Consider the following 27,651-nt stretch of genomic DNA (forward strand, 5'->3'; position numbering starts at 1 on the left):
GCAAAAAAACCTACCTCCTCTCAATTGTTGGGTCTCCATAAAATAACAACACTCAAGGACAGCACCGAAGAAAGCTGAGGGAACGGTTCTAAAAAGAGGAGCTCAGGTTATGCGTTGCTGTCACAATTCGCACGATTGTCAGCATTTTAAAGATATTTCTTCCACACCCCCTCCCCATCGCCATGTTCCCTCAAATGAAAAAAACTAACTGTACATATATGTCCTCAGAAATCTCTTTAATTCCCTTTTGAATATACATGCAGCATTTGAAAATGTAACTTTGCCAGTAATCTACACAAGATATAAGTAATGTTACTGCATTTATGAAAAATAGAACTTACATTTACAGTGCCTTTCATGATCTCAAAACGCTGAGGCATTTGATGGGCAGTTAACTGCTATTCGGAGAGTAGGCACGGTGACAGAGTAGTCGGGGTGTGCACAGCAAAATTGCACAAACAGGAGTGCAGTAACGATGAAATAATGTGTTATTTTTATGTTGATTGAGGTTAATTACTGGCCAGGACCCTGAGGAGAGCTCAGGTGGTATCCTGATAATACATGCTGAGCGGAAATATTTGCAGCCCTGACACCCAATTGGATTCCCCAGTTGTCTCACACCTCAGGTTGGGGGTAACAGTCGGGCTAGCTGCATAAATGCAGGCTACCGACATGGAACCTCGCTGCCAGCCACACAGATCAGGAAACTGCAGTGCAAGGGCAGCACGGTGGCGCAGTGTGTTAGCCCTGCTGCCTCACGGCACAGAGGTCCCAGGTTCAATCACGGCTCTGGGTCACTGTGTGGAGTTTGCACGTTCTCCTCATGTTTGTGCGGGTTAGGTTAGGTGGATTGCAGATGTGAGGTTAGGTGGATTGGCCACGCTAAATTGCCCCTTAATTGGAAAAAATGAATTGGCTACTCTAAATTTACTTTTTAAAAAAGGAAACTGCAGTGCATTGTTCAGGATATTCTTTCCAACCATATTAGGGTACAATCGTGGGCATTGCAGCCCCTATTCCGGACGTGTGCACCCGGAGGGGATATTACCCAACAATAGCATACATTCGTAATTCCGACCCTTATATGCCTAAAATGGTTTGGGGTGTAGATACGAGGGCAGGCTGGTTTATTAACTGGATTCCATCAGGTTTTTTTTTGAGAGATCTCATCCACTCTGACGAATGATTCCGATGTTAGCCATGAGTCTGTGGTCGCAGTCTTGAAGAGCAAAGCTGTAGGTTCAAGTTCCAGGTCAGAAATGTGAACATAAAATTGAGTTTGACACTCCGGTACAGTGCTGTACGAAGGGAGCGTTCTGCAGTCAGAGCTGCTGCCTTTTGGGTGAGACAAACTGAGTCTGGCCTCTCAGGTGGGCATTAAGATCCAATAGAAATATTTTGAAGAAAACGCAGGGCAATACTTCCCCAGATGCCCTAGGTAATATAACTAAAACAGGTTTTGTGGTTAGGGGGGAAACTTGCTTTACACACATTGGCTGCTTTATATATATATATTTCATTAAAAATAAACTTTCTGCATTTCGGGACATCCTGAGATTGTGAAAGGCGCTATATCAATGCAACCCCCTTTTTTGCATCTATCCAGTAGCTTTTAAACATTGGTAGTTTGTAATATGGTTCAAAGAGGTTATGCAGTGCAGTTGGATATGCAAGATAATTAAATCAATGGGAAGATATATTCAGTGAATAAATTCAACAATTTCAAACCAGTAAGTTTATTTTGTGGGTCAAGTGCCTATGAGACATATAGAAATTGATGGTCAGCAGGTTAATCACATCACAAATACCACAATGGGTGGAGAAAGTCTTCGGTTCTACGTAACAATTCTGCAAGATACTGGTTATGAACAGTGCACAGACATCCCATCTCCAGGTTTTTTTTTCACACCGTTAAGTCTCAAAGATAGAAATTACTTTTTCTCCCAGTGGAAAAGGGGTAAAAGTGTTTTCTTTGTAAAGTCGATGGGTGGGGAAGGATGGGGACGGGGGTCTGGGAGGAGGGGGCTGCAGTTATTGCTCTTCATGCATGTGAAGCTACTTCAAACATCTGTAAAATACTGCAAGCCCTGTTAAACTCAGTGTCTATAACACGGTTCAAAAATGTAATTAAGTCTGTTTTACTAAGTTAAGCCAAAAGCCTCCTGGAGGAGCATTACAGCAGTGTGTCCATGTGCAAAATATTGAATACCGGGAAGAGATTTGCTTCAGGTGTTTGAAAGACGAGGTTCACTGGCTTTTGCCACATTCTTACCACAGATGTTCATCACTTGAGGTGACAGCCAGATAGCGACACCCATTTCAACACCATGCCACTAACAGGTTAAGTACAAACCAGTCATGCACTGAACTCCAGCCTAGACGCGATGGACCTTCTGTACTCAGTTCTCGCTGGGTAGCCACACGGGGAGTTCAGTCACCTGCCTTTAGTTCAAGTAGGCATCTAGCTTCTTTTGGATGTTCTCGAAAGAATCTACTCCCATGTAATCAGCCTGACCCTGTTCCCACTTTTTCCTGCGCTCTTCCGAGGATGCCACTGGAGGGGGTGGGGTGAATGAAAGCTGGGAGACAGCCTCACTCAACTTTTCCTCCTATTAATTAGAAGAGAAGGTTAACTGCAAAATTTCAATCTGCAGAAAATACACCATTACACTGGAACAATTCTTTAAATTACATTAAAACGACTAACTAACTGTTTTGTACTGAAACGCTGCATTATATAACATTCAGACCCGCCAGTTAAGCTATGTTTTATTCCAACCCTGATCAGCGATTTAGCTTTGTACTGATCATTATTAGGTAGTAAATAAAATAGAAATAGAAAATGTTCCCATGCACTTGTCAGCTTTGACACATTGACTGTTAACTAAAGATGTCATGTACTTCACTAGCACAATTTTTAAACAGCATTTACATCGATAGTTAGCAAGGACTTCCCCTGATACAAGTGCACATAAGTTAGTTAACCAAGCCAAAGTTGAATGAGAACTGAATTTAGGGACAGGGACCTTTGAAGTTTAGCATACCTTCCTACAGAATGACAAGCCACAAGTGAAAGCCAGTGCATAGACCAAGCATGACAGCTGAAAGGTTGCCAGACATATTTGTGAAGACAGAGAAAAAGAGTCAATGTGGGAACTTGCACACATCAGTTTACTGCATACAACAACGGCTTCTCATCTCGACCGCAGTTCAGAGATCCGACATTTCAAGAGTTTAAAAAAAAAGTAACGGCAATGTTGGGGAATCAGCTCAGAGGCACAGTTTGTAATTTTAATGGCAACACCCAAGGACCAGGAAGTTAAGGGTCCGATTTTTTTCTTCAAGCAACACCATAAAGGCTGCTGTGGTGAGTGGTCCCACATTGCAGGGGAGGGTGGAATATCGTCCGCCGCTCTGGGGGTGGGATGGGGGGGGGTGCTGGAGGGCGATCCGAGGGGAGGTTGGGAACGCGGCCACGCCGGCAGCAGCTCAAAGGTTCTTTTTTCAAGGAATGAGAGGGCGCCCATGCTTATCCATCCTGGTCCTAAAGAGGATGAAAGATTTATTTGGGCTTTTCTTTCCCAGCAGCCTGCGGCAGTCCCTTTGAGGATGAATGGTTTGTGGCTCAGAGCCCAGTACAACCGAAACGAGCTCCACCCAAGGGCACCTGTATTTCAGTCAGAGAGCGCCGCATCCAACTATAGGCCCAGATTTGCAGCTGTTAGAACAGCCTCGCCCATGTTTCAGGCAGCTGGGCTGCTCTCGTATTTACAGATCTGCCCACACATTTTATCAGGTGGCCTTTCAGCTTTAAGGGGCTGGTATCCCACCCAGCCCTCCATCCGCCTCACCCAGCCCTCCATCCGCCTCCCCCCCCCCGCCCCCCCCCACTTCAAACCTCAAGCCGCCCGTTTTTCAGATGCAAAACAGCAGACGGAAAGCTGAAATTTTCCTCAAGATTTTTTTACAAGAAGATTTTTTTTGGGGGGGGGAGGTCAGCGCGTCAGCATTTTGCTTGATTTGAGCAGATTTCCAGGACAAGCGTGTGTCAGATTGCGCCAGGATTACACTGCCGCCCTTTTGTATTATTCATTTCATTGAAGTAGACACACGTTCCCTGCATGACATGGCGCAGAGATCAAGCAGCAGGCAGAAATTGGGCAGGGCACTTTTCTTGCACCATTTTCTTGAATATTCAATAAGGTAAGAACTGGATCCTAAATCATTACTTGTCCAATTCACAATCCTAAAATCAATAAATTAAAAGTCACCATTTAACTCCCACACATTAAGGGGTTAATTCATTCAACTTAGGCCAGTGGTTCCCAAACTGTGATACGGAAACGTCTGGGAGTACACAAGACATGTCTGGAGGGTATGCAAGAGAAACTGTCTAATGGTCGATTCTCCCTCCTTTTTTAAATTCATTATTTTTTCATGCTGTGTGTGTGTGTGTGTGTCTGTATAGAGTAAAAAGTTAGAAAGCTTCCTGATAAATGCCTGGGCACTTTGTGTGGTCCAGGGATGGGCCAATGGCTTTGTCCCAGGAAAATGGGTCTCTGCCCTATTTGGTCAACAGCACACTCTTTGCGCTTCCTAGTGTGGGTCTGGGGCCTAAGCGGAGGACCTGACCTCTTCCACACTATGTGGGAGCTGGCAGGGTCACCAAGAGTAATGCACCATCCTGGAAGGTGAGACTTATAATGTCACTTACCCAATCTTATGCCAAGAGAAGCAAGATACCCTGCCAACAGCCTGCCGCTTCCCAAGATGCAGGGTCGCCGGCTAAAGTTAGACTTAATGGGGGCTTGGGGAGAAGGGGACGAAAGGGAAGGGAAGGGGCGGTGCCAACTGTTCCAGGTCACTGATCTCAACTGCCATCACGGGCTTTGGGAGACCCATGCCTTCAGACTGGCTCTTCCAGGCAGGGTGACTCAGCCGCTCCCAAGAGAGCCTCCTGGTTCCTTTGAGAATCTGCTGCCGTTGATTAGTATAAAGGAGCTAGGAGGAGTTGGTGAGGCTGGCGGGTTCTTCAATAAGGATGATGCAGGACAGGAAACCAAATTAGGTAAGAACGTAAGAGCGTTCATACTTTTTTGTAAAATAAAAACCCCTTGATAGCACAGAATCAGAAATTCTACGGGTGGACTGTTACCATATTTTTCCAGAGTGTCAGGCTCAAACTGAAAACTGGCTGCACAGGCCCGTTTTCTTTCCAAATATTCAGCCTCTTCTTAAAACAACTGGGCAATTTTACACCGTCACTCTGGGGGGTAGGGACCTGGCGGAGCTGGCACCAGGCTCCACAGAGATTGGCACACCACCTTTAAAGGGCACCCCGATCAGAACTGAAGTGGAACCCCTGCCCTTCACCATGGAGGTATCGGGGGCTCTCCACCCACACCCACCGGACAATCACCAGGGCTCCGCCCCCCACCCCCAGGGAAGTATCGCGGGCTTCCCCCTAACTTAGTGTCCACCCCCCTCCCCCCCACCCCCATTCCTGCAAGTTCCCCCTTCGCTCATCATGCTTTCCAGCAGCCTCCTACCACACATAGCTGAAACCTCCCTACCCATTGGCCTCCCTCGAGGGCCCACCCCTGACTTTGCCTCCTGGCACAGGCTGGCACTGCCAGGTTGACACACTGCCTCAGCCACTGCCTGGGCATCTCCCTCCCCCCTGGGGGCTATACTTAACTTTGCGCCCATGGAGGAATCCCAATGTGTGAATCCAGGTTTCAACATGATGTCACGTTGGCGAGGTTTGAATATTCAGTGGGGGGGGGGCTGGGTAATAAGATTAAAATGTATCCAAATTCATTAAAATGCAGTTCTCGGCACGAACGTCATGACGCCACAATGAGGGGGTGGGGGAAAAAAAATCGGAAATGCAATCTCTCCAGAGAGAATCAAGGGTGATTCGGAGAATCGCCATGACCGGCGCGAATTGCGCCACGCCGCCCCAATGCCGGAACGCGATTCTCCAGAGAGCGGAAAATCGACGCCCTTTAAAGGTGGTGTGCCATTGGCGCCGACATGGTCGGCGTGCGCCGGTCGGGGGCCGCTCTACGGGGCCCCCTGGAGATTCTCCGCCCAGGTTGGGTCGAGAGGCCGGACAATAAAACCCGAGTCCCGCCGGAGCCGTTCTAATTTGGTCTTATCCGGCGTGGATCCGGGGGCGGCCTGGTTGGGGGATGGGGGGGTCCCGGCCCGTGGAGGGGCCTCCGCTGTGGCCTGGCCCGCGATCGGGGCCTACCGATAGGCGGGCGGGCCTCTCGGGCTGGGGGCCTCCTTTGTTCCACGCCAGCCCCTGTAGCCCTACGCCATGTTACGTCGGGCCGGCGCGGAGAAGGGAGTCACTGCGCATGTGCGGAAATCACACCGGCCCCACTGCGCATGCGACGCCGTTTACGATGGCATCAACACGTAGTCTCAGAATCAGAGAATCCCGCTCCACGTTTCCCGATTCTCTCTGGACTTTCCACCCACATCACCATTCTCTCTGATGGCAATTGCTGGCTGAAAATCGCCCCGATCATTTAATCTAACATTACTGACTAAATGCACCATTTGCCTTTTATATAAATGTGTGCATGATAATCCAACATTTAAAAGGATATCGACTAAGAAATTTAGTTGATCTGTGTGCAGATACAAAACAATAATCTAAATAACAAACTCAAACAAAATAACATCTATATAGTGCTTTTAACATAAAGAAAAGCATCCCAAGGGACTTCACAAATGGGCATTGGCGGGGAAAGGCAGGCAAGCCATGGAGGGAGAAGTTAACAAGGGCTGGCCAAAACATGGCCAAAATGGTGGCCATGTGGAGAGATTCAGGGAGAAAGTGGAGCCGATATCACTGAAAGATGCACAACTGGTGAGGCAAAGGGAAGGAGTTACGTAAAATTAAGTTTCAAGGGGGACTGAAGGATGCGTGGAAGGTAATATAATTAAAAAGAACTTTGATAAGAAGGAGTAGTTTAAATAAAATATGATGAGGGACAGGGATAAAGGCCAGTCGATGCCAATGATGGATAAATGTGACATAGTGCTGATCAGGATACAGTTAACAGTGTTTTGGACAGTGGGAGCTTGTGGGAAATGGGGAGGGCATCGGGACAATTGAGTTTAAACGCGACAAAGAAGGGATAAAAATATCAGTGATCGGGATGGCAATATTGCAGAAGTGGAGATGGATGGTTTTGGTACTAGTTAGTAAATGGATTACTCTCACCCAACAAGGGGGTTAAAATATTAAAGCCACACTGTATATGGGCAGCTGGTAGCTTTGGGAAGAGCGTACACATTAGGAAAAGTTTGGGAACCTCTGAACTATGGCATCAGCTCAGCATGAAAGACAAATAGATGCGTTTGTTTAATTAATTTATTGGCATACCCAAAAACTAATAGGCAGGGAGTTACTTTCTCCTAAAGAAAAACATCTACAAGTCACATTGTTAAATAGGGTCATTTTTTTTCAGCCACTTGTCTACATGTTAGTTGATCTCCAACATGTCAAAATGTCTCAAACATTTTGCCTGATAGTATTTCAACATGCTTACATCTACATTCTTTGTCGCAACGTACCTCTTGTTTGCCAGGACTAGCCTCCTTTGAGATACCGTGCTCTATGAGCAGTGGCGAGACAGATGTCGTAAAGGCGTCCCACCACATATTGAGGAACTCAGGGTGAACAACAGAGGAATGGTCTTGACTATCTCTCATCACACATCTTGTTGTTGGGTCATAGGTGTAGTTCCAAGGCTTGACGTTGCCAAGAAAGTGGACCACCTTAGCGTCAGCACCATACCTAGGATTGCACACATTTAACAGAGGGCATTTATGATCTGATCTAACTAATAATTTAAAAAAAACATCTTCTCATCTGAAATTAGCAGTTCTCCAATATTAATGGTTACAGCAATTTGAAGCATAAGCTGCTTGCAAGGACAAGAAAATTATACCAGTTAATGGAGATTCTACTGATTCACACAGAAAAAGGACACAAGTCTACATCAGTTAATGTGCATTAAAATTAGATGATCACACAGAATAAAAGCATATTATATCATGTAATGCGCAGTAAAAAAGGGGCGGCACGTTGGCACAGTGGTTAGCACTGTTGCCTCACAGCGACAGGGTCCCGGGCTTGATTTCGACCTCGGGTAACTGTGTGGTGTTTGCACTTTCTCCCCGTGTCTGCGTGGGTTTCCTCCGGGTGCTCTGCTTCCTCCCACAGTCCAAAGGTGGGCAGGTTAGGTGGATTGGCCATGATAAATTGCCTCTTAGGGTGGGGTCACTGGAATAAGTCAGGGAATTGGGTCTAGGTAGTGTGGTCTTTCGAAGGATCGGTGCAAACGTGATGGGCCGAATGGCCTCCTTTTGTACTGCAGTGATTCTATGAAATGTCTACTTACAGGAGCAAAGGACAAGCAAGGGTTCCCGGATATGTTATACTGTTCCTTTACATGTCTCTGTTTAAAAGTTCCAATGAGCTATCCTTTTTTGTGCACATTCATGTCTACTTTTAACAATCCCAAAGGGCACTTTATCTCGACCAAAAGGCACCTTCTCTCTCTCAAAGGGCACCATACGTCTCCCAAAAGTGCCCTGGAATCAAATCCAAAAGTGTTACTATCTCTCCAAAACCCTGGTTACTATAAGACTCTGCTTTAATGTTCCCAAGTCTTGTTTTGGCACATCCTACTAGCTAAAATCAGACGAGCCTGCACATGCAGCATGTGCAGTTCCCCAGTGAACCATGGATGCGCTATTTACAACCCGGCCCCATTCCTCAACCCTGTGAAGATGTGTGGTGGCAGGTTCGGGCTTGTGGGTGGAGGGGGGGGGTTTGGCATGGAGAGTAAGGATTACGGGCTGGGGAGTCCACACAAAGATGGGGAGCCGTCTGCGTTTAAAAACTCCAGGCCAAAGTTAACGTTCAGGTCACTGACCTTCGGTTGAAAGATGCGGTGTATTCCCATCATTTTCTGTTTTTAATTCCCTGCAAGGTGAGTGAAGACAGTTTCCCCAACTTCTCTGATGGATCTTTGGACCTTCGCTTTGCAGTTCCCCTCGCTGCGGGTGGAAGCCTCCAGCTGGGTTTCCGTCTCTTGCCTGGTGATGGGCCTGTGCCGGTGGCCTGGGCAGGAAATACAAGTGCTAGGCCCATTGTACTTCAGGTGTACGGCTCCTGTCCGGCACTGGAGCGTGATTGGTAGAAAATGTCCGTACAACAACAGCACAGTGGTATTGGAGTTCCATCAGGCCAGGTTGAAAGTTGAAAGGAAGCCTTTGTTCAATTTTATGAAGTGGGGTGGGGGGGGGGGGGGGGGATTCATTCATGTTTTGATCTTTAAATAAGCCTTCTATTTTTAATTATGTTATCTCAGCAGAGAGCTGGCAGCTGTTCCTTTTAGCTTCAGCACTGGGTCACGCTGGTACAGAATGGTATTGTCAGTCAGGCTCATTCCACTGCCAAATCTAAAAGCCCTTAAACCTGCAGCTCTAAAAGGTGACAATACGTTTGGCGCTGGCAGGCTCCAACAGCATGGAATTGCGTGTCAGCAAACACATGTCATCAATCAGCGGTCCCACATTGCTACTTTTCCACCCAAATTATTTTTTTTCACAGAAACAGCATTTTCATATCTGATTAGTCATACTGGAAAATTAATTTTCATTGCAGTATACGAGATGTGGGTGCAAGGTTTTGTGCCTTTTCTTCTGTCTCCGCTATTGTTCTTGTTGCCTTTCGTTCCCAGGTGTTGTTAATAATCACATTTTAAAAAAAATATAAGTTTAGAATACACAATTAATTTTTTGCAATTAAGGGGCACTCCACCTAACCAGCACATCTTTGGGTTGTGGGGGTGAAACCCACGCAGACACGGGGAGAATGTGCAAACTCCACACAGACAGTGACCCAGGGCCGGGATTCGAACCCAGGTCCTCAGCGCCGTAGTCTCAGTGCGAACCACTGCGCCACCGTGCTGCCCCAATAATCACATTTTAAACTTGGGAAAGATCAGAAACTCTTTTATGTTTAATTTTGACATCCTGCCTGGTATACTAGAAAGACCGGGCTGATCTGGTTCTCGTATCAATAATGTAGTGCCTTCCATGATGTGTAAGTGTTCCAGGGGGCCACGATTCACGACTGTACCGGAGAGTGATGTGTACCATCACTGTATAAACCTGTACAAGATACAACTGACGATCCCTGGCTGAAGAGTCTAAAATATAGGGGCACGGTTTTAGGATAAAGGAGACAGTCATTTAGGACTGAGATGAGGAGAAATTACCTCGCTCAAAGTGTTGTGAATCTTTAGAATTCTCTATCCCAGAGGGTTGTAGATGCCCCATCGTTAAATACAGTTAAGACTGGGATAGATTTGTGGTCTCTCAGAAAAAAAGAATATGGGGAGCCGGCAGGAAAGTGACATTCGCAGAATCGTGACAGCTCTCCACTTGAATTGGTCACTGGTTGATGATTTAATGCCATTCTCCTGCCTTCTCCCCATACCCATCCCCCTGAACATCTTTTTAAGCATCCAATCCCCTCTTGGATGCCACGACTGAACCTGCCTCCACCGTACTTCCAAGCAGTGCGTTTCAGACCCGAACCACTCGCCGTGTGAAGAAGATTTTCTCACAAATCATTTGCTCGTTTTGCAAATCACTTTAAATCTGCGCCCTCTCGTCCTTGATCCTTTTACGAGTGAGAACAGTTTCTCCCCGTCAGCTCTTGTCCAGCCCCCTCATGGTTCTGAAAACTGCTATGAAATCTCCTCTTCGCCTTCTTCTCCCCAAGGAGAACAGTCCCAACCTCATCAATCTATCCTCATAACTGAAGCTTCTCATCCCTGGAACCATTCTTGGAAACCTCTTCTGTACTCCCATCAACGTGTTCTCACACTTCCTATAGTATGGTGCCCAGAACTGTACACAATACTCCAGCTGATGTTTAACCAGTGTCTTGTATAAGTTCAGCATAACCTCCTGCTCTTTTACCCCATGCTCTTATTAATAAAGCTCAGGCTGCATGCTTTATCCACTGCTTTCCACACCTATCCTGCTACCTTCAATGATCCAGGCACATGTACACCTAGATCCCTTTTTCCTGCACCTCTTTAAGAATTACATTCCTTATTTTATATTGCCTGTCCATGGTTTTCTGCCCAAAATGCATCACTTCACGCTTCTCCGCAATGAACTTAATCAGCTGCCCATCTTCTCACTCCACCAACCTCTCTATGTCCTTTTGAAGCTGTAATGACCTCCAATTGGCATTATTGGTTGGCCAATTGGAGTATGAGCTCCCTCAATGATAGCTCAATGAAGGGGCCCATTCAAGCACCTGTGTAGGTTTTGTGAGGGAGTCTTAAGTTGACTGGAATGCTAGCAGCACTGTTTGGAGCTGCTCTTGTATATAGTTATTGCAAATAAATACTGGAGTAGTGACTGCACCCCTGCCTCCTGTGGATTATTACAGAAGCTCTAGATTGTTCTCCTCACAATTTATAATACAGGTTTTGTGTCATCCACAAACTTTTGAAACTGTTTCCTGCGCACCAAGATCTAGGTTATTAATATATATCAGGAAAATTGCAACCACGACAAACCTTCCTGCAGCCTGACAAATATCCATTGACCATTACTCTCTGCTTCCTATTATTGAGCCAATTTTGTATCCACGTTCCAACTGTCCGTTTTTGTTCCATGGGTTATTACTTTTCTCACAAGGCTGTTGTGTGGCACTGTATTTAATGCCTTCTGAAAATCCATGTACACTATATAAACCTGATTGATCCTTTCTGCACCTCTTCAAAAAACACCATCCATAGAACCATAGAATCCCTACAGTCCATTTGGCCCATCAAGTCTGCACTGAACATCTGAAAGTGCACCCTAGCTAGGCCCACTCCCTGCCATATCCCCCTACCCTGTAACCCTATGTTACCTGCACAGCTTTGGACGCAAGGGGCAATTTGAGCATAGCCAATCCACCTAACCTGCACATCTTTGGTCTGTGGGATGACACCGGAGCACCCGGAGAGAACCCATGGAGACATGGCGAGAACGTACAATCTCCATGCAGTCACCCAAGTTTGAAACCGAACCGGGTCCCTGGTGCTGTGAGGCAGCAGTGCTAACCTTTGAGCCACCATGATACCCATCATGTTAGTTAAACATGATTTCCCCTTTAGAAATCCATGCTGGCTCTTCCTAATCAACCCACATTTTTCCATGTGACTATTAATTCTATCTCAAGCAATTATTTCTAGAGGCTTCCCCGCCCCTTCCCAGTCTGTAATTGACGGGCTTACCCGTACAAGTTTTTTGGTATAAGAGCGTAATATCTGAATTCTCCAGTTCTCTGGCACCTCTCCTGAGTACAGGGAAGACTGAAAGATTAGAGCTAGTGCCCGTACTGTTTCCACTCTCACTTCCTTCAATATCCTTGGATGCATCTCATCCAGCCCTGGTGCCTTGTCAACTAGCCCAAGGTCAGCATTGATTGTATTGAATGGCGGACAAGCTGTATGGTCTACTCCTGTTCCTATATCTTGTGTTCTTCAGTTCTGTTCCTTTTCGGAGCCTAAATGGACTAGACTTTGTAGATCATGGTACCAGGAGGGGTTCTGGGCTCATTAACCACTGGCGCTCCCCAAAACGAGGGAAACAATTCTTGTGAGTCGGAGCAATGTAACCAGTCTCACGCCGCCACCCTTCCCCCGATGCCCTGAGAACGTTTTTCCCTTCCAGAAAGCTACAATTAAATCCACCTCCAAATTACTTGAAGAAATTACCCTGTACATACTCACTGTTTGAAAGCAGGAAGGTAGGAATAGATTGCCACGCTGCTCAGATTGTAAATGAACGGCAGGTGTTTATTGATGTCCGCTGTTGCCCAGTTGCTGAAGAAGCTGTTCAATAAACCCTGGTCCCCTCCTACATTAAAACAATAACTTCACAATGTTAAGGTGCCAGACACCATTTGTCTTTTTAACAACAAGTTGCATTCAAAGCAGCTTTGAAATGGTAAAACAAACAATCCACTTCACGGGAGTGTTATCAAATAAAACAGGGACGCAGAGTCACACGACGGCACGACAATTGACCAGAAATGTTGACCAAGAGCTAGGTTTTTTTGGCGAGGAGAGCTGGGTAGGTTTAGGGAGGGAATTCCAGAGCTTGGGCCCTCGGCAGCTGAAAGCACCGGCACCAATGATGGAGCCATGAAAATCAAAATCAACAGGGAAGATCTCGGTTAGCAGCGAGATCTGGGAGGGCTCGGGGGCCGAGGGTGATTAGGGGGGATAAAGAGGGGCAAAGCCATGGGAGGATTTGCAAACAAGAATGACAGTTTCAAGTTGGGGAGTCGCCAATCATTACTATCATATTGAGGTAACAGAAAGGCTCAATCAGGGGCTGGTTTAGCTCACTGGGCTAAATCGCTGGCTTTTAAAGCAGACCAAGGCAGGCCAGCAGCACGGTTCGATTCCCGTACCAGCCTCCCCAAACAGGTGCCGGAATATGGTGACTAGGGGCTTTTCACTGTAACTTCATTGAAGCCTATTTGTGACAATAAGTGATTTTCATTTCATATAGTGTACATCGATCCACAGATAACAGCCTCAGCTGCTGTACACAGTGATGAACTCAGCTCCCAACATTAAAGCTGCAAGCAGTCATACCACTAAAACAGGATGTTAAATCCGACATTAAAAATCTTGCTGTGTCGGATCTGCCAAAAGCTGCTGAGTGGAACGAGAGTGAGTCTGACAGTAAAATGTGAGTTGCACTGAACCAACTCTTAAGCTGCAAAATGCATTTTGGTGATAGCTTGTTTACACTCCTCAAGGACTCCTCAATAATACACAAGTCACCGGAATTCTGAAAGTCCAATTAAACTGAAGATTAATATAGCCCACTGTCCATCTGATTGAGCTGAAACAGTCTGTACACCCACAGTATGTGCACCTGCAGCTCACAGATCAAGCAGGCGAGCTCCATTTTCCACCTCGCGAATGATAGGGGGGAATTTGGCTTCTTGCGCTTTGGAAGTGCAGATCATGCCAAATACTTAGCCTGTGACACTTACCCTCAAATTCCTATACGGAATGTTATTTTGCTTCCTTCTGATCAACGCCATATATGGCGAGGATGTCCAACTCAAAACAAAAATGGCTTGCATGGCAGTTTTCGAAACACTGCACTTGTGTTTGCACAGCCTTCACTTGGGCAAGAAATATTTATGGCCGCTTTTAGTGGCACACACTTTAATCCTCAATACACTCTCTTCTCCCTCCCCCAATATTCTATATAGAAAGGAATCCATGTAACTTGATACAATTATGAGGATCTCCTTTACTACAAAAGGACGTGTATTTACATTTCATAAGATATCCTAGACTGTAAGATGTGGTCCTTTGGAATTGTTTTTTTTTAAGATTAAGAAGAGGGATGTCAGTGATTGGAGTTCCTTTGGACACCCAGTGCAGTAACAAACACTCCCAATTATAACACAGATGATGCAGATTAAAGATTGTGTGCTTGATGCACAATCAATACTCTTGAGACCACGAGGAGTCATATCGTTTCAGCTTTAATCAGATAGAACTGTACCCAGCAGCGATGTTACAGAAGTGGAGGCTGCTGGGACGGCATCGGTTCTTATACCCCGCCTCTCAGGGCGGGATATTAACATTACCCAATGGTAGACCCCGTGGTCTAGCCAATGGTCATTCCTCTCTCAGGTACTGCAATACCTGGTATTACCACAGTGCTTATGATAGCATGGATTAGTTGGTGGCATTCTCATTTTCGAGTCAAAGGATGATGTGTTCCAGCTCCTAATTTAAAGCCATTTATCATAAGTTCAGATCCTACTCAAGAGACAGAGTATAAACTGACACTCCCAGTGCAGCATCGAGGGGAGTACTGCACAAACAGAGATGCCAGCCATCTGAGGCACTGTCAGGTAAATGTAGCAGAGTCTAGTCCAATTCTCCTCCCATATCTAGTGCCGCACTAAGGCAGACTTTTGACTGTTTCCATAGATAGCAATTCCTGGAAAAGGTTGCTAGTCTGTCGCCAGGGACATGTAGCTTGAGGGCCGTCAAGCAACATCAAGTGTGGCTGGCCATGGATTCTCTCCTCCTCCTACTGCCAGCCATTGGGGTGTTTGGAAGGATTTGCTGGTTGACACGCAACCTGTGTGCCCTGCGTTATGAATGTACCTTCCTTGACCATCCCTGGAATGGGACTTGAACCCAGAGTTTCTGACTCAGAGGCAGGAATGTTGCTCACTGCTCCACAAGACCCTCCAATGTAAAAGATACCATGACATTATTTTGAAGAAGTGTAGGGGGGTTCAACCAGGGCATCTTGGTCAATATTTAACTTTCACTCAACATCACTAAATCTGATTATTTTATCATCATCTATTACAATTTCCTAAATCACAACAGTGGCTACACTTCAACAAGTGTTTAATTGGCTATATTTGGTAAACCACTGTGTTCCCATATTAAGGGTTGTACGGTAGAACCTGCACTACAGGTTCACCGGGGCCCCTGCATGCTAGCTCCGCCCAGGAGCCGGGTTATAAATATGCGTGGCCTTCAGCTAGCAGCCATTTCATCAGCTGCTGTAGGAGGCCACACTTCAGATACTAATAAAGCCTCAGTTTGAATTCAACTTCGTCTCCAGCCAAATTGATCGTGCCTCAATTTATTAGTATCTGATTCAGAAGATGGACCTCCGGATTAAACCAGATCGACAGCAGCTGGATCCATACGCAAGCGACGCCAGAAAGGACTTCCAGCACTGGCTAGCTTGTTTTGAAGCGTATATCAACGCGGCGCCGACCCCTGTTCCAGAGGCTCAGAAGATTCAAATCTTGTACTCCAGACTTAACTCTAAAATCTTCCCGCTGATCCAGGATGCGCCCAATTACACTGACGCTATGACTCGACTCAAAGAGGGTTATGAGCAGAAGACGAACACGCTCGTCGCCAGACACGTGCTCGCAACGCGTACTCAACTACCTGGTGATTCAATCGAGGACATCTGGAGGGCCTGATCCCACTAGTTCGGGACTGTGAGTGCCAGGACGTTACAGCTAAGGAGCACTCAGATCTCCTTATGAGGGACGCTTTTGTAACTGGGATTGGGTCCGATGTTATCAGGCAGAGCGGCTCCTAGAAGGGGCCACGTGCGACCTCGCAGAGACTAAAACACTAGCTTTCCATGACGGTCGCCCTGCGCAATGTCCAGTCCTACGCCCTCAACTGCGCGGCCCACTCCTCCTATGCTTCATGGGCCCCACAGGCAGCCGCCCCAGCGGGGGCGCTACCCACCCAGTACGCCTGCGCTACGCGCCAGCCAGTGATCTCTGGGGGGCCCCGATGCTATTTTTGCGGCCAACAAAGACACCCCCGCCAACGCTGCCCGGCCCGCGCTGCCCTTTGTAAGGCTTGCGGGAAGAAAGGCCACTACGCAGCGGTGTGCCAGGCCCGCTCAACGGCAGCGGTCGCCCCCTACCCCCGGTCACGGACAATGGGCGCCGCTATCCTCCCCTCCTGCAGCGGTGTGCCAGGCCCGCTCAGCGGCAGCCCCCACTCCCCCCGGTCACGGACAATGGGCGCCGCTATCCTCCCCTCCTGCAGCGGTGTGCCAGGCCCGCTCAGCGGCAGCCCCCACTCCCCCCGGTCACGGACAATGGGCGCCGCTATCCTACCCTCCTGCAGCGGTGTGCCAGGCCCGACCGTCCCCCCCCGGTCACGGACAATGGGTGCCGCTATCCTCCCCAGGCCATGTGCGAGCAATGGGCGCCACCATCTTGCTCCACCCCCGCAACGTGCGTTCCATGGGTGCCGCCATTTTGTGACCCCCAGGACCTCCGGGTGCCGCCATCTTGTCCACCCCACAGCACACGGAGACCAACGGCGTTTCAGGACCCCGACGCAGCGGCCGCCTCACTACCTGACGATCAACCATGACTCGCATCCATGGTAATCGACCAGTCCAGACCACACACTCTGACCAACGCATCCACCAGCGTGAAAGTCAACGGCCACGTGACCTCCTGCCTACTAGACTCCGGGACACCGAGAGCTTTGTACATCCAAATACAGTAAGGCGCTGCTCCCTTAAGGTACACCCTACCAATCAAAGTATCTCCCTGGCCTCCGGATTCCATCGCGTTGCGATCCGGGGTACTGCACGGTCACGCTCACAGTCCAAGGCGTAGAGTTCCACGGTTTTCGCCTCTACATCCTCCCTAACCTCTGCGCTGCACTTATCCTTGGCCTGGATTTTCAGTCCAACCTCCAGAGCCTGACCCTTAAATTCGGCGGACCATTATCACCCCTCACTGTGTGCGGCCTCGCGACCCTAAAGGTCGATCCCCCTTCCCTCTTTGCCAATCTAACCCCAGATTGCAAACCCGTCGCCACCAGGAACAGATGGTACAGCACTCAGGATAAGGCCTTCATCAGGTCCGAGGTCCAGTGGTTGCTTCAGGAGGGAATCATCGAGGCCAGCAACAGCCCCTGGAGAGCTCAAGTGGTAGTGGTTAAGTCTGGGGAGAAAAATTGAATGGTCGTGGACTGCAGCCAGACCATCAACAGGTACACGCAACTCGACGCGTACCCCCTCCCACGCATATCTGACATGGTTAACCAGATTGCACAGTACTGGGTCTTCTCAACGGTGGACCTGAAATCCGCTTACCACCAGCTCCCCATCCGTAAATCGGACAGGCCATACACCGCCTTCGAGGCAGACGGCAGGCTATATCACTTCCTTAGGGTCCACTTTGGCGTCACCAATGGGGTTTCGGTCTTCCAAAGGGACATGGACCGAATGGTCGACCAGTACGGCTTGCGGGCCACGTTTCTGTACCTAGACAATGTGACCATCTGCGGCCATGATCAGCAGGACCACGATGCCAACCTCGCTAAATTTCTCCGCACCGCCACTCTCCTCAACCTCACGTATAACAAGGAGAAGTGTGTGTTCTGATCAAACCGCTTAGCCATCCTTGGCTACGTGGTCCAGAATGGAGTTCTGGGGCCCGATCCTGACCGCATGCGCCCCCCCCCCATTGCCCCAAGGCCCTCAAACGCTGCCTGGGGTTCTTCTCGTATTACGCTCAGTGGGTCCCAAACTATGCGGACAAGGCCCGCCCACTCATACAGTCCACTCATTTTCCCCTGACGGCCGAGGCCCAACAGGCTTTCGTCCGGATCAGAGCTGATGTTGCCAAGACCACAATGCACGCTGTAGACAAAACACTTCCTTTCCAAGTAGACAGCGATGCATCAGAAGTCGCCTTTGCCGCCACCCTCAACCAGGCAGGCAGTCCCGTGGCATTCTTTTCCTGCACCCTCCATGCCTCCGAAATTCGGCACTCATCCGTCGAAAAGGAGGCCCACGCTATCGTTGAGGCTGTGCGACATTGGAGGCATTACCTGGCCGGCAGGAGATTCACTCTCCTCACTGACCAACGGTCGGTAGCCTTCATGTTCAACACACAGCGGGGCAAGATCAAAAATGACAAAATCTTGCGGTGGAGAATCGAGCTCTCCACCTATAACTACGAGATTAAGTATCGCCATGGCAAACTCAACGAGCCCCCAGACGCCCTATCCCGAGGTAGATGTGCCACCGCACAGGCAGACTGACTCCGGATCCTGCACGACAGCCTTTGTCACCCAGGGGTCACACGGTTGTACCACTTCATTAAGGCACATAATTTGCCCTACTCCGTCGAGGAAGTAAGGATGATCACCAAGGACTGCCAGGTCTGTGCGGAGTGCAAACCGCACTTCTACCGGCCTGACCACGCGCACCTGGTGAAGGCCTCCCGCCCCTTTGAACGCCTCAGCGTGGATTTCAAAGACCCCCTCCCCTCCTCCGACCGACACATGTATTTCCTCAGTGTGATCGATGAATACTCCCGTTTTCCCTTCGCCATCCCATGCCCCGACATGACGTCTGCCACCATTATTAAAGCCCTCAATTCTATCTGCACTCTGTTCGGCTTCCCCGCCTACATCCACAGTGACAGGGGATCCTTATTCATGAGTGATGAGCTACGTCAGTTCCTGCTCAGCAGGGGTATCGCCTTCAGCAGAACGACGAGCTACAACCCCCAGGGAAACAGACAGGTAGAAAGGGAGAATGGGACGGTATGGATGGCCGTCCAGCTGGCCCTACGGTCCAGAAATCTCCCGGCCACCTGCTGGCAAGAGGTCCTCCCTGATGCACTACCTTCCATTCGCTCATTACTTTGCACTGCTACTAACAGTACACTGCATGAATGTCTTTTTGCCTTCCCCAGGAAGTCCACATCCGGGGTATCACTCCCAACTTGGCTCACACTTCCGGGAACCGTGCTTCTCCGTAAACATGTGCGGCTCCACAAGGCGGATCCATTGGTGGAAAGGGTGCACCTGCTCCACGCAAATCCACAGTACGCCTACGTGGCGTTCCCCGACAGCCGCCAGGATACCGACTCCCTCAGGGACCTGGCACCAGCAGGTTCCACCCCCGCATCACCCCCGTCGCTACCCTCCCCTCCCCCGCCATCCCCATCACCCCCCCCCTAGGACCGCCCGTCCTCCCCCTGCCCACCCCCGTTGATGAAGAGGATTTTGGCACGCTCCTGGAGTCAACTTCGACCACGACAGCACCAACATCGCCGGCTCCACTTCGTCGATCCCAGAGGACGATCAAGGCGCCGGACCGGCTGAACCTCTGACCGGCCCACCGGATGACCAGAGACATTTTTTTCCCCCACTGTTCTGTAAATATTAAAGATTGCGAATTGTATATAGTTATCCACCCCCCCCCCCCCCCCACCCCACCCCCCCGCCGGACTCAATTTTAACATGGGGTGAATGTGGTAAACCACTGTGTTCCTATATTAAGGGTTGTGCGGTAGAACCTGCACTACAGGTTGGTTCACCTGGTCCCCTGCATGCTAGCTCCGCCCAGGAGTCGGGTTATAAATATGCGTGGCCTTCAGCTAGCAGCCATTTCGTCAGCTGCTGTAGGAGGCCACACTTCAGATACTAATAAAGCCTTAGTTTGAATTCAACTTCGTCTCCAGCCAAATTTATCGTGCCTCACTATAAAGCATGCCTTGAAAAGCGCTAAATGTATGCAAGTCTTTTTTTTCCTGTTAAAACTGTCCATCGACTCCCTGCGTACAGTTATTACGATATTGGCAGCAACTTGCCAGATTTGCTGGAGACCGTAGAATTTCCTCATGAAAAACAGAAGTACCCAAAGAAAGTAGACATCACATCTCAATATGTGGTGGAAGTGTGGCTGCCACAGAAAGTTGTAAGATACCACACTTATTCAGCAATCAGCCAGCTGAAATATAACTGCCATTTTAAGTCACTTCTTGAGTACTCATTAAAATGGACAGTTAAACGAGGCAACACCTAACCATGACCCAGCTCACAGTGTTGTCATGATATCCACATCAGCATATCATGGTGCAATCACACACACACTGATGGACAGGCATTTGGACCAACCAACACACACACAACATCGCAGCCAATCACCAGTGAGAGCACACGCACTATAAAACAGGGAACACCACAGTTCCCGCTCATTCTACCAGGAGATCGCTCAGAGCACAGAGCTCCCAGCGCGCCACTCAGACATAGAATATGTGCTGAGTGCCTCATCAAGATCATGATAGGGCTGGGTTCACAGGTTAGCTGGTGAAGCACGTACCCAAGCCAGCAGTTAGTAGTTGTCATTTTTTAAGACAATAAAACAGAGTTGTACCATCTACAGCCGTGTTGGATCATTTGTGCATCGGAACACCCAACACGACAAGTGTAAAATTCTGTAAATATAATGTAATTTCAGTGCCTGCGCTTGCTAATTAGCATTTTACAGAACTACAGCACCAGCATAACCAGTTCCTGTAGACAGTTCACCACAACATTTTGACATATAAACCACATGGTTACAGAATTAGGTCAACTCCAGGTCGCAATAAGTTCTTGGGAGTGGCATATTTAAAAAGAAAAGTAATTTAACAGAATAACTCGGCAGCAACACATGATCAAAATGGCTTCCCTCGCATTCTTTTAAGGGAGGGGGACATGCTGTCCTTACCCAGTTCGCCCTGTATGTGACAACCTTCCACCTCAGTGCAGCTGACCCTTGATTGACCTCCGAAGTGGCTGAGCAAGCCACTCAGTTACACCGAAATGAGCTCTCGGTTCCAGGAGGCAGCCTACCACCACCTCTCAAGGTAACTAGGGATGGGCAATAAGTACCAGCCTTGCCCAGGTTGTGAATGGGGAAGGAAAGAGGGTATCCCCTTTAGCACGGTGGTAGTGTCACACAACACATTGGAGGGGGTCCTCAATGAGAAGATGAGACTGTTTCCACAAGGGCTGTACGGTGGTCACTCCTATGAATATGGTCATGGGCAAACCCATCAGCGACAGACAGATGTTTGAGGACAAGCTCAAGTTGGTTTTTCCCCTCACGTTGAGTCCCTCACCACCTGCCACAGACCCAGTCTGGCAGCTATATCCCCCAGGACTTGCCCAGCTCAGTCAGTAATGTTACCATTGGTACCATGGCCCCCGACTCTATTCCCTGTACACACACGGCTGCGTGGCAAAATTTGGTTCCAACTCCATCTACAAGTTTGCTGACGATACAACCATAGTGGACCGGATCTCGAATAACGACGAGTCCGAATACAGGAGGGAGATAGAGAACCTAGTGGAGTGGTGCAACGACAACAATCTCTCCCTCAATGCCAGCAAAACTAAAATGCTGGTCATTGACTTGAGGAAGCAAAGTACACTGTACACACCCCTGTCAGCATCAACGGGGCCGAGGTGGAGATGGTTAGCAGTTTCAAATTCCTAGGGGTGCACATCTCCAAAAATCTGTCCTGGTCCATCCACGTCGACGCTACCACCAAAAGAGCACAACAGCGCCTATACTTCCTCAGGAAACTAAGGAAATTCGGCATGTCCACATTAACCCTTACCAACTTTTACAGATGCACCATAGAAAGCGTCCTATCAGGCTGCATCACAGCCTGGTATGGCAACTGCTCGGCCCAGAACCTCAAGAAACTTCAGAGAGTCGTGAACACCGCCCAGTCCATCACACAAACCTGCCTCCCATCCATTAACTCCATCTACACCTCCCGCTGCCTGGGGAAAGCGGGCAGCATAATCAAAGACCCCTCCCACCCGGCTTACTCACTCTTCCAACTTCTTCCATCGGGCAGGAGATACAGAAGTCTGAGAACACGCACGAACAGACTCAAAAACAGCTTCTTCCCCGCTGTTACTAGACTCCTAAATGACCCTCTTATGGACTGACCTCATTAACACTACACCCTGTATGCTTCATCCGATGCCAGTGCTTATGTAGTTACGTTGTGTACCTTGTGTTGCCCTATTATGTATTTTCTTTTCTTCCCATGTACTTAATGATCTGTTGAGCTGCTCGCAGAAAAATACTTTTCACTGTACCTCGGTACACATGACAATAAACAAATCCAATCCAATCCAATCCAGTCCATTGGACCACTCCTAATGGTGGGCATTGTAATTCCCCAAACTGCGTCACCTTTGTGCCCTTATTACCTTCAGTAACTCTTTCAAGTGGATTTGACATGGAGGAGTACTGATCCATCAGCTGAGGGAGGGTGGTATGTAGACGTAATCAGCAGGAGGTTTCCTTGCTCATGATTATCCTGATGCCATGAAACTATGAGTCCAGAGTCAATGTTGAGGACTCCTAGGCCCGAGCAATGTTAACTGTATGCCACTCTGCCACTACCTCCGATGAGTCTGTCATGTTGATAGAACAGGACATACCAGGGTGTTGATGTAGGAAACTGGGACTAAAATGAATGATTCTGTCAGTTTGACTGTGTCAGGCTGTTGCCCGACTAGCCTATAGGACAGTTCTCCAAATTTCGGCACAAGTCTCCAGCAACATGGAGAGTTTGGAAATAATGCATAATGTGCTGATACAGCAGTACATTGACTACACAGCAGTGAGAATACTGTGTGAAGTGTCGAGCACCCAATTCCGGAAAAAGATATTCAAGCTTCTGAGAACATAACGTGTAGATTCACTGGGACGATGCCAGGTGTGGGAACCCCGAGTTCAGAGGGGAGAACTGAGATACTGGAGCTAATTCCACCAGAGCACCTGTGAATAAGAGTAAGTTGTTTGTTAAATTATTGAAGAGCATTAATGGAGCTAAAGGTGACCATTTCCTTTGCTTGGGGAGTCAGTGATGAGGGGTCCTCAATTTAAAATTGACAAGAAGAATGAGAAAGTGATTTTAAGAACCTCTTGATAGGGTTGTTACAGCATTATACACTTTGCCATCGCAGTGTAAGATGCAGACACTACTGTATTGTATAAAAGCAAAATATTTGGAGCAGAGAACGATACAAGAATATAAAGGAGAGCACAGGGCAGTGGGATTAGTTTTGGATTGTTCCAACACAGGTTTGGCACAAACACAATGACCAAATGGCCTCCTTCTGTGCTGTGAGCAGGGGTCACAGTCATTACCTCCTGGACTAGTGACTGTATTAATCATATTAATTACTGTTTCTGGTTACCACATGTGGCACTTCAATTATTATAGTCAATTATGGTTAGAAAGGTTGATCTCAATAACATGAATCCAGCTGACAAATGTATGCTGGGCAAGGCAGCTAATTTAACCTCTAGTTTAAGTCAAATAATGGACTTAAGAAAGTTGTGGGGAAGTCAGACCCTTGAGATATTGGAAACTACATCGGATATCGGACACATTCTGGAATCTTCCTAAGTTTTGGAAGAAACAAAATCAGGTTTAGATTGTTACACCAGGAATATCAATAATGGTGAGCTATTGATGCATATAAATGGCTCAGGATTTGGGGCTTATTTAACCTAGACATAAGAAACACAAGGTTGCATTTCTGCAAAGTCATTTAAATATCTCAGGACATCCCTTGAATAATAGCAAAATGCTGCAGATGCTGACAATCTGAAATAAAGACAGAAAATGCTGGAGATATTCAGCAGGTTTGGCAGCATCTGTGGAGAGAGACATGGAGGCGTGGTCTAACCGAAAAAAAAGTCTGTTCTGGGCGAGATTAAAGGGGTTATTCCCGAACACGCTATCTAACGGCACTTTTTTTTGGGCCTGAATGAAGAACCGAGGCCGCATTTTGCGTCATTTCTGAGGATCTCCGCTCGTCGGTGCAGGAAGAGATCAGGGCAATATTTCCTTGCTGCAACCCCCGGTCCTCGAGGCCCCCCTCTCCTCCACCCACGGCCCACCTCTCTCCCCCACCCACAGCCCACCTCAAATGGGCAGATCACTCCTAGGCCTAATCCTCAGTGTGGCAAAATGCCACCTGGGCACTACCATCCTGGTACCGCCCTTGCCAGTGCCACCTAGGTACCCTGGCAGTGCCAGGCTGTCACCCATGTGTCAGTGCCAGTGTACCCATGTGGCAATACCAGTGTGCCAGGCTGGAAGTGCCAAGGTACCCAGGTGGCATCAGCAGTGCCAGGGTGCCAACCTGCCTAGCGGCCGACCACCCAGGGGCCTCTGATTGTCTGGAAGACCCCCCCCCCCAGTTCCATTCCGCCTGTTCCCCGCGTGTGGAGACCAGTGCTAAACGCCACCCAGCTGGGGTCTCCTCAGCGAGGCCGGTAGATCCCGGGAGCCGGAAGATCCGGCACTGGCAGAGTTACGTCAGCTTTCAAACTCACTTAACTCTGCAAGTCTGGGTCCCGCCATTGTGGGATCCTGATTATGACGTCTTGCGAGATGAGGCGTAACGACCGCCGGGGATCCCGGAAGAGGCTTTCCCGGGATCTGTCGGCCACATCCTATTCTGATTCCGGCAGGACGCGGCTGGTAAATCACACCCACAGTTAAAGTTTCGAGAGCGTATGACTCTTCTTCAGAGATATTTTTTGAGGTCAGTGACTGTTGCTATGGTGGCAAAAGCTGCAATTTATTCATATGTTTGCATAAGTAGCAATGAGGGAACAACCAGTTAATTTATTGCTGGTTGAGGGATGAATGTTGACCAAGACAATAAGAGAACTCAGTTCTTTGCCAAAAATATATTATTGGGTCTTTTATGTTCACATGAACAGGCAATGTTGCCGCATCTTGGGTGGCTGGAAACAGACATTAGTTCGCACAAGAAAACGGACGGTTTCAGAAGGAATCAAGTGCTCAAAGGGAGAAGCCAAATGTGTTTGAACTCAAAATTGTTTAGTCTACCTTCAGGGACAACGGGCCATAATTTGTATGTCTCATACATACCATTGATACTTCTAGCTGGCTGATGGGGATAATCCTTTATTCAACCTCATTTAAAGTGCTATAAAATTTAACATTGCAGAGGCAATGCTTTGTTACTCGGATGTCTTTAATGATATAACCTCCACTTAATTATTGTCTTTTCAGAGTTTTTTGCAAGTTGGATCTTTTCTTCAGTGTATATAGTGTAATATCTGTGTGAAAGACAACACCTGCGATAATGCAACACACCCTCAATATTGGAATCAAATGTCAATCTAAATTATCTGTTCAAGTGTCTGAAGTGGAGTTTGAAACTTTGTATTGTAAAGGTCCTTCCTGCTTAATCCCATATTTTCCCTTCCTTTAATGTTTTTGATCCACAGATGATTAATGGACATATGTCTTTAATTCAAGCAGAAAAAAACAGTGCCTTTAATTCAAGCAGAAGCCTGTGCTGGTTTGGACTGGAGTTGTAGACTGACTTTCACCAATAACAAGAGACTGCGTCTCAAAGTTGATTGATCTGGCTAGTGGCCAGTGAATTGGCCCAAAAGGCTGCGCTCTGCCCCGTAACAGGTGGCAATTGGATCTGATCCCATATGTTTTCAGACTCATAGGGCGGGATATGTCCCCATGCCCGCAGGAAAACTGGCACCAACGACTCTGGCGTCAATGGCCCCCCCAAGGTGAGGAATTCTCACCTTTCTAGGGGGCTAGGTTGCTGCCAGAGTCGTCCCCACTGCTTCAGCTGGCTCCGAAGGGCCGGCGCAAGTTTGTGCATGCGCGGAACGGCCGGCGTGATCTCGCGCATGCGCAGAACGGCTGGCATATTTCCACGCTTCCGCAGACCGGCCGGCGTATTTCCGCACATGTGTGGGAGTTCTCTTCTCCGCGCCAGCCCCCGGGCAATATGGCAGAGCCCTACAGGGGCCCGGCGCAGAGGAAAGAAGGCCATAACGGAACCAGCCCGCCCGCAGATCGGTAGGCCCCGATCGGGGCCAGGCCACCGTGGGGGCGCCGGAGAATAGGGCAGCCGGCGTTGGGACGGGATTCGTGCCTCCCCCCGGCGATTCTCCGACTCCGCAGGGGGTCGGAGAATTCCTGGCCAAAAGGTTCCAGTTTTGATTTTGGCAGCTTGGATGAAGAGATCTAACTAACTCCCTTCAAAAAGATCTAACAAATTCTCTCGTGACAGCCTCTGTGAGGGCGGACGTCCTCTGTGAGGGCGGACTTTCTCTCCTGCAGGTCTGGGTGCTGCAGAGGCCTGAAGTCAAACCACGAGCTGAAAGCAAGGTAAGATATGAAATAAAGCCTCTCTCCAGAAAGATATAGGATTGAATGCGAACCTCAAGCTGTAGGCCAAGTCTGATGAGAAATAAGGGCCAGGATTCTCCGCAGCCCCGCGCCAAAATCAAATTTGGCGCGGTGGCGGAGAATCAACTTTCCGATGGAATCGGGCCTGGCGCCGCTCCGGCGATTCTCCGGGCCCCGAATATCCAGCGATACTCCGTTCCCGACCGGCCGAGTTCCCGACGCCGTGGAACTAACATGGTATGGCTAGTCGGGACTCTCGCGTGGTGGCTGCGGACTCAGTCCGCGGCTGCCCTGGTAGGGTGCGGTGGGCCTTACGGGCAGCCAGGGCACAGATCGGACCGGTCCGATTCAGGGGCGCGTGGCCAATCGGGGGGTACCTAGCTTCTTTGTGTGGGTCCACGGTACGAGTGTGCCATGGCTGGAGGCCGCCGCCGTGCGCATTTGCAGGGGCCCAAATCTGCAGCCGAAGTTGCGTGAAGCACTCCAGGTCCCTGCTAACCCCCTAAAGGTAAGTGAATCACCTGGTATTTCTTTCTGGAAACTCGGGAGTGCAACGCCTGGGTTTTTACGAACTCGTGGGGACACAGCCCCAATTTGGGAGAATCCAGCGCAAGGTGTTTCTCCAGAAAACCTGCTGTGTAGGAGTACCATATTTTCTAACCTGCGGGGCTCCGGAATTAATGGCCCTACAAAGAAACCCATTAGCGGCTGTAAACCAGAGACTTTAATCAGCAGGCGTGCTGTGAAGAATGTGTGCTCGAGAACCATCACCTGAAGCAGACTTCTGACCTTCATCCTTATTATTTCTACCCCCCCCCCCCCCCCCCATGTTGTCTGTCTTGTGGATGTGGGTATAGGGTGGGGGAGTTAAAGGGGGAATTAGGCGATAGTTAACCAGTTGTTTTTTTGCATTTTTCCATGATAGCTCTTGTCATAAATAAGCAGTAATTGTATTTAAACTCACAAACCTGGTGACTGTAATTATT

At 48.5% G+C, this 27,651-nt stretch overlaps 1 protein-coding gene across 4 annotated transcripts in view; it reads right to left on the reverse strand.

The window, feature by feature from the left end:
• Positions 1–221: 221 nt before the first annotated feature.
• Positions 222–27,651, reverse strand: part of LOC140389605 (glycogenin-1-like) — a 91,374-nt gene continuing 63,944 nt past the window's right edge. For 3 of the 4 annotated variants that reach the window (XM_072473871.1, XM_072473873.1, XM_072473874.1), the window contains exons 5-8: positions 12,834–12,960; positions 7,594–7,816; positions 3,045–3,101; positions 222–2,609 (exon numbers count right to left, since the gene is read on the reverse strand). In XM_072473871.1, coding sequence (XP_072329972.1) covers positions 2,445–2,609; positions 3,045–3,101; positions 7,594–7,816; positions 12,834–12,960 — 572 coding nt within the window. In that variant the 3' untranslated portion in view covers positions 222–2,444. The remainder of the gene's footprint in view (positions 2,610–3,044; positions 3,102–7,593; positions 7,817–12,833; positions 12,961–27,651) is intronic. The other variant, XM_072473872.1, reaches the window with a different exon arrangement.

This window comes from Scyliorhinus torazame, chromosome 14 (assembly GCF_047496885.1).
Source record: "Scyliorhinus torazame isolate Kashiwa2021f chromosome 14, sScyTor2.1, whole genome shotgun sequence".
Taxonomy (NCBI): domain Eukaryota; kingdom Metazoa; phylum Chordata; class Chondrichthyes; order Carcharhiniformes; family Scyliorhinidae; genus Scyliorhinus; species Scyliorhinus torazame.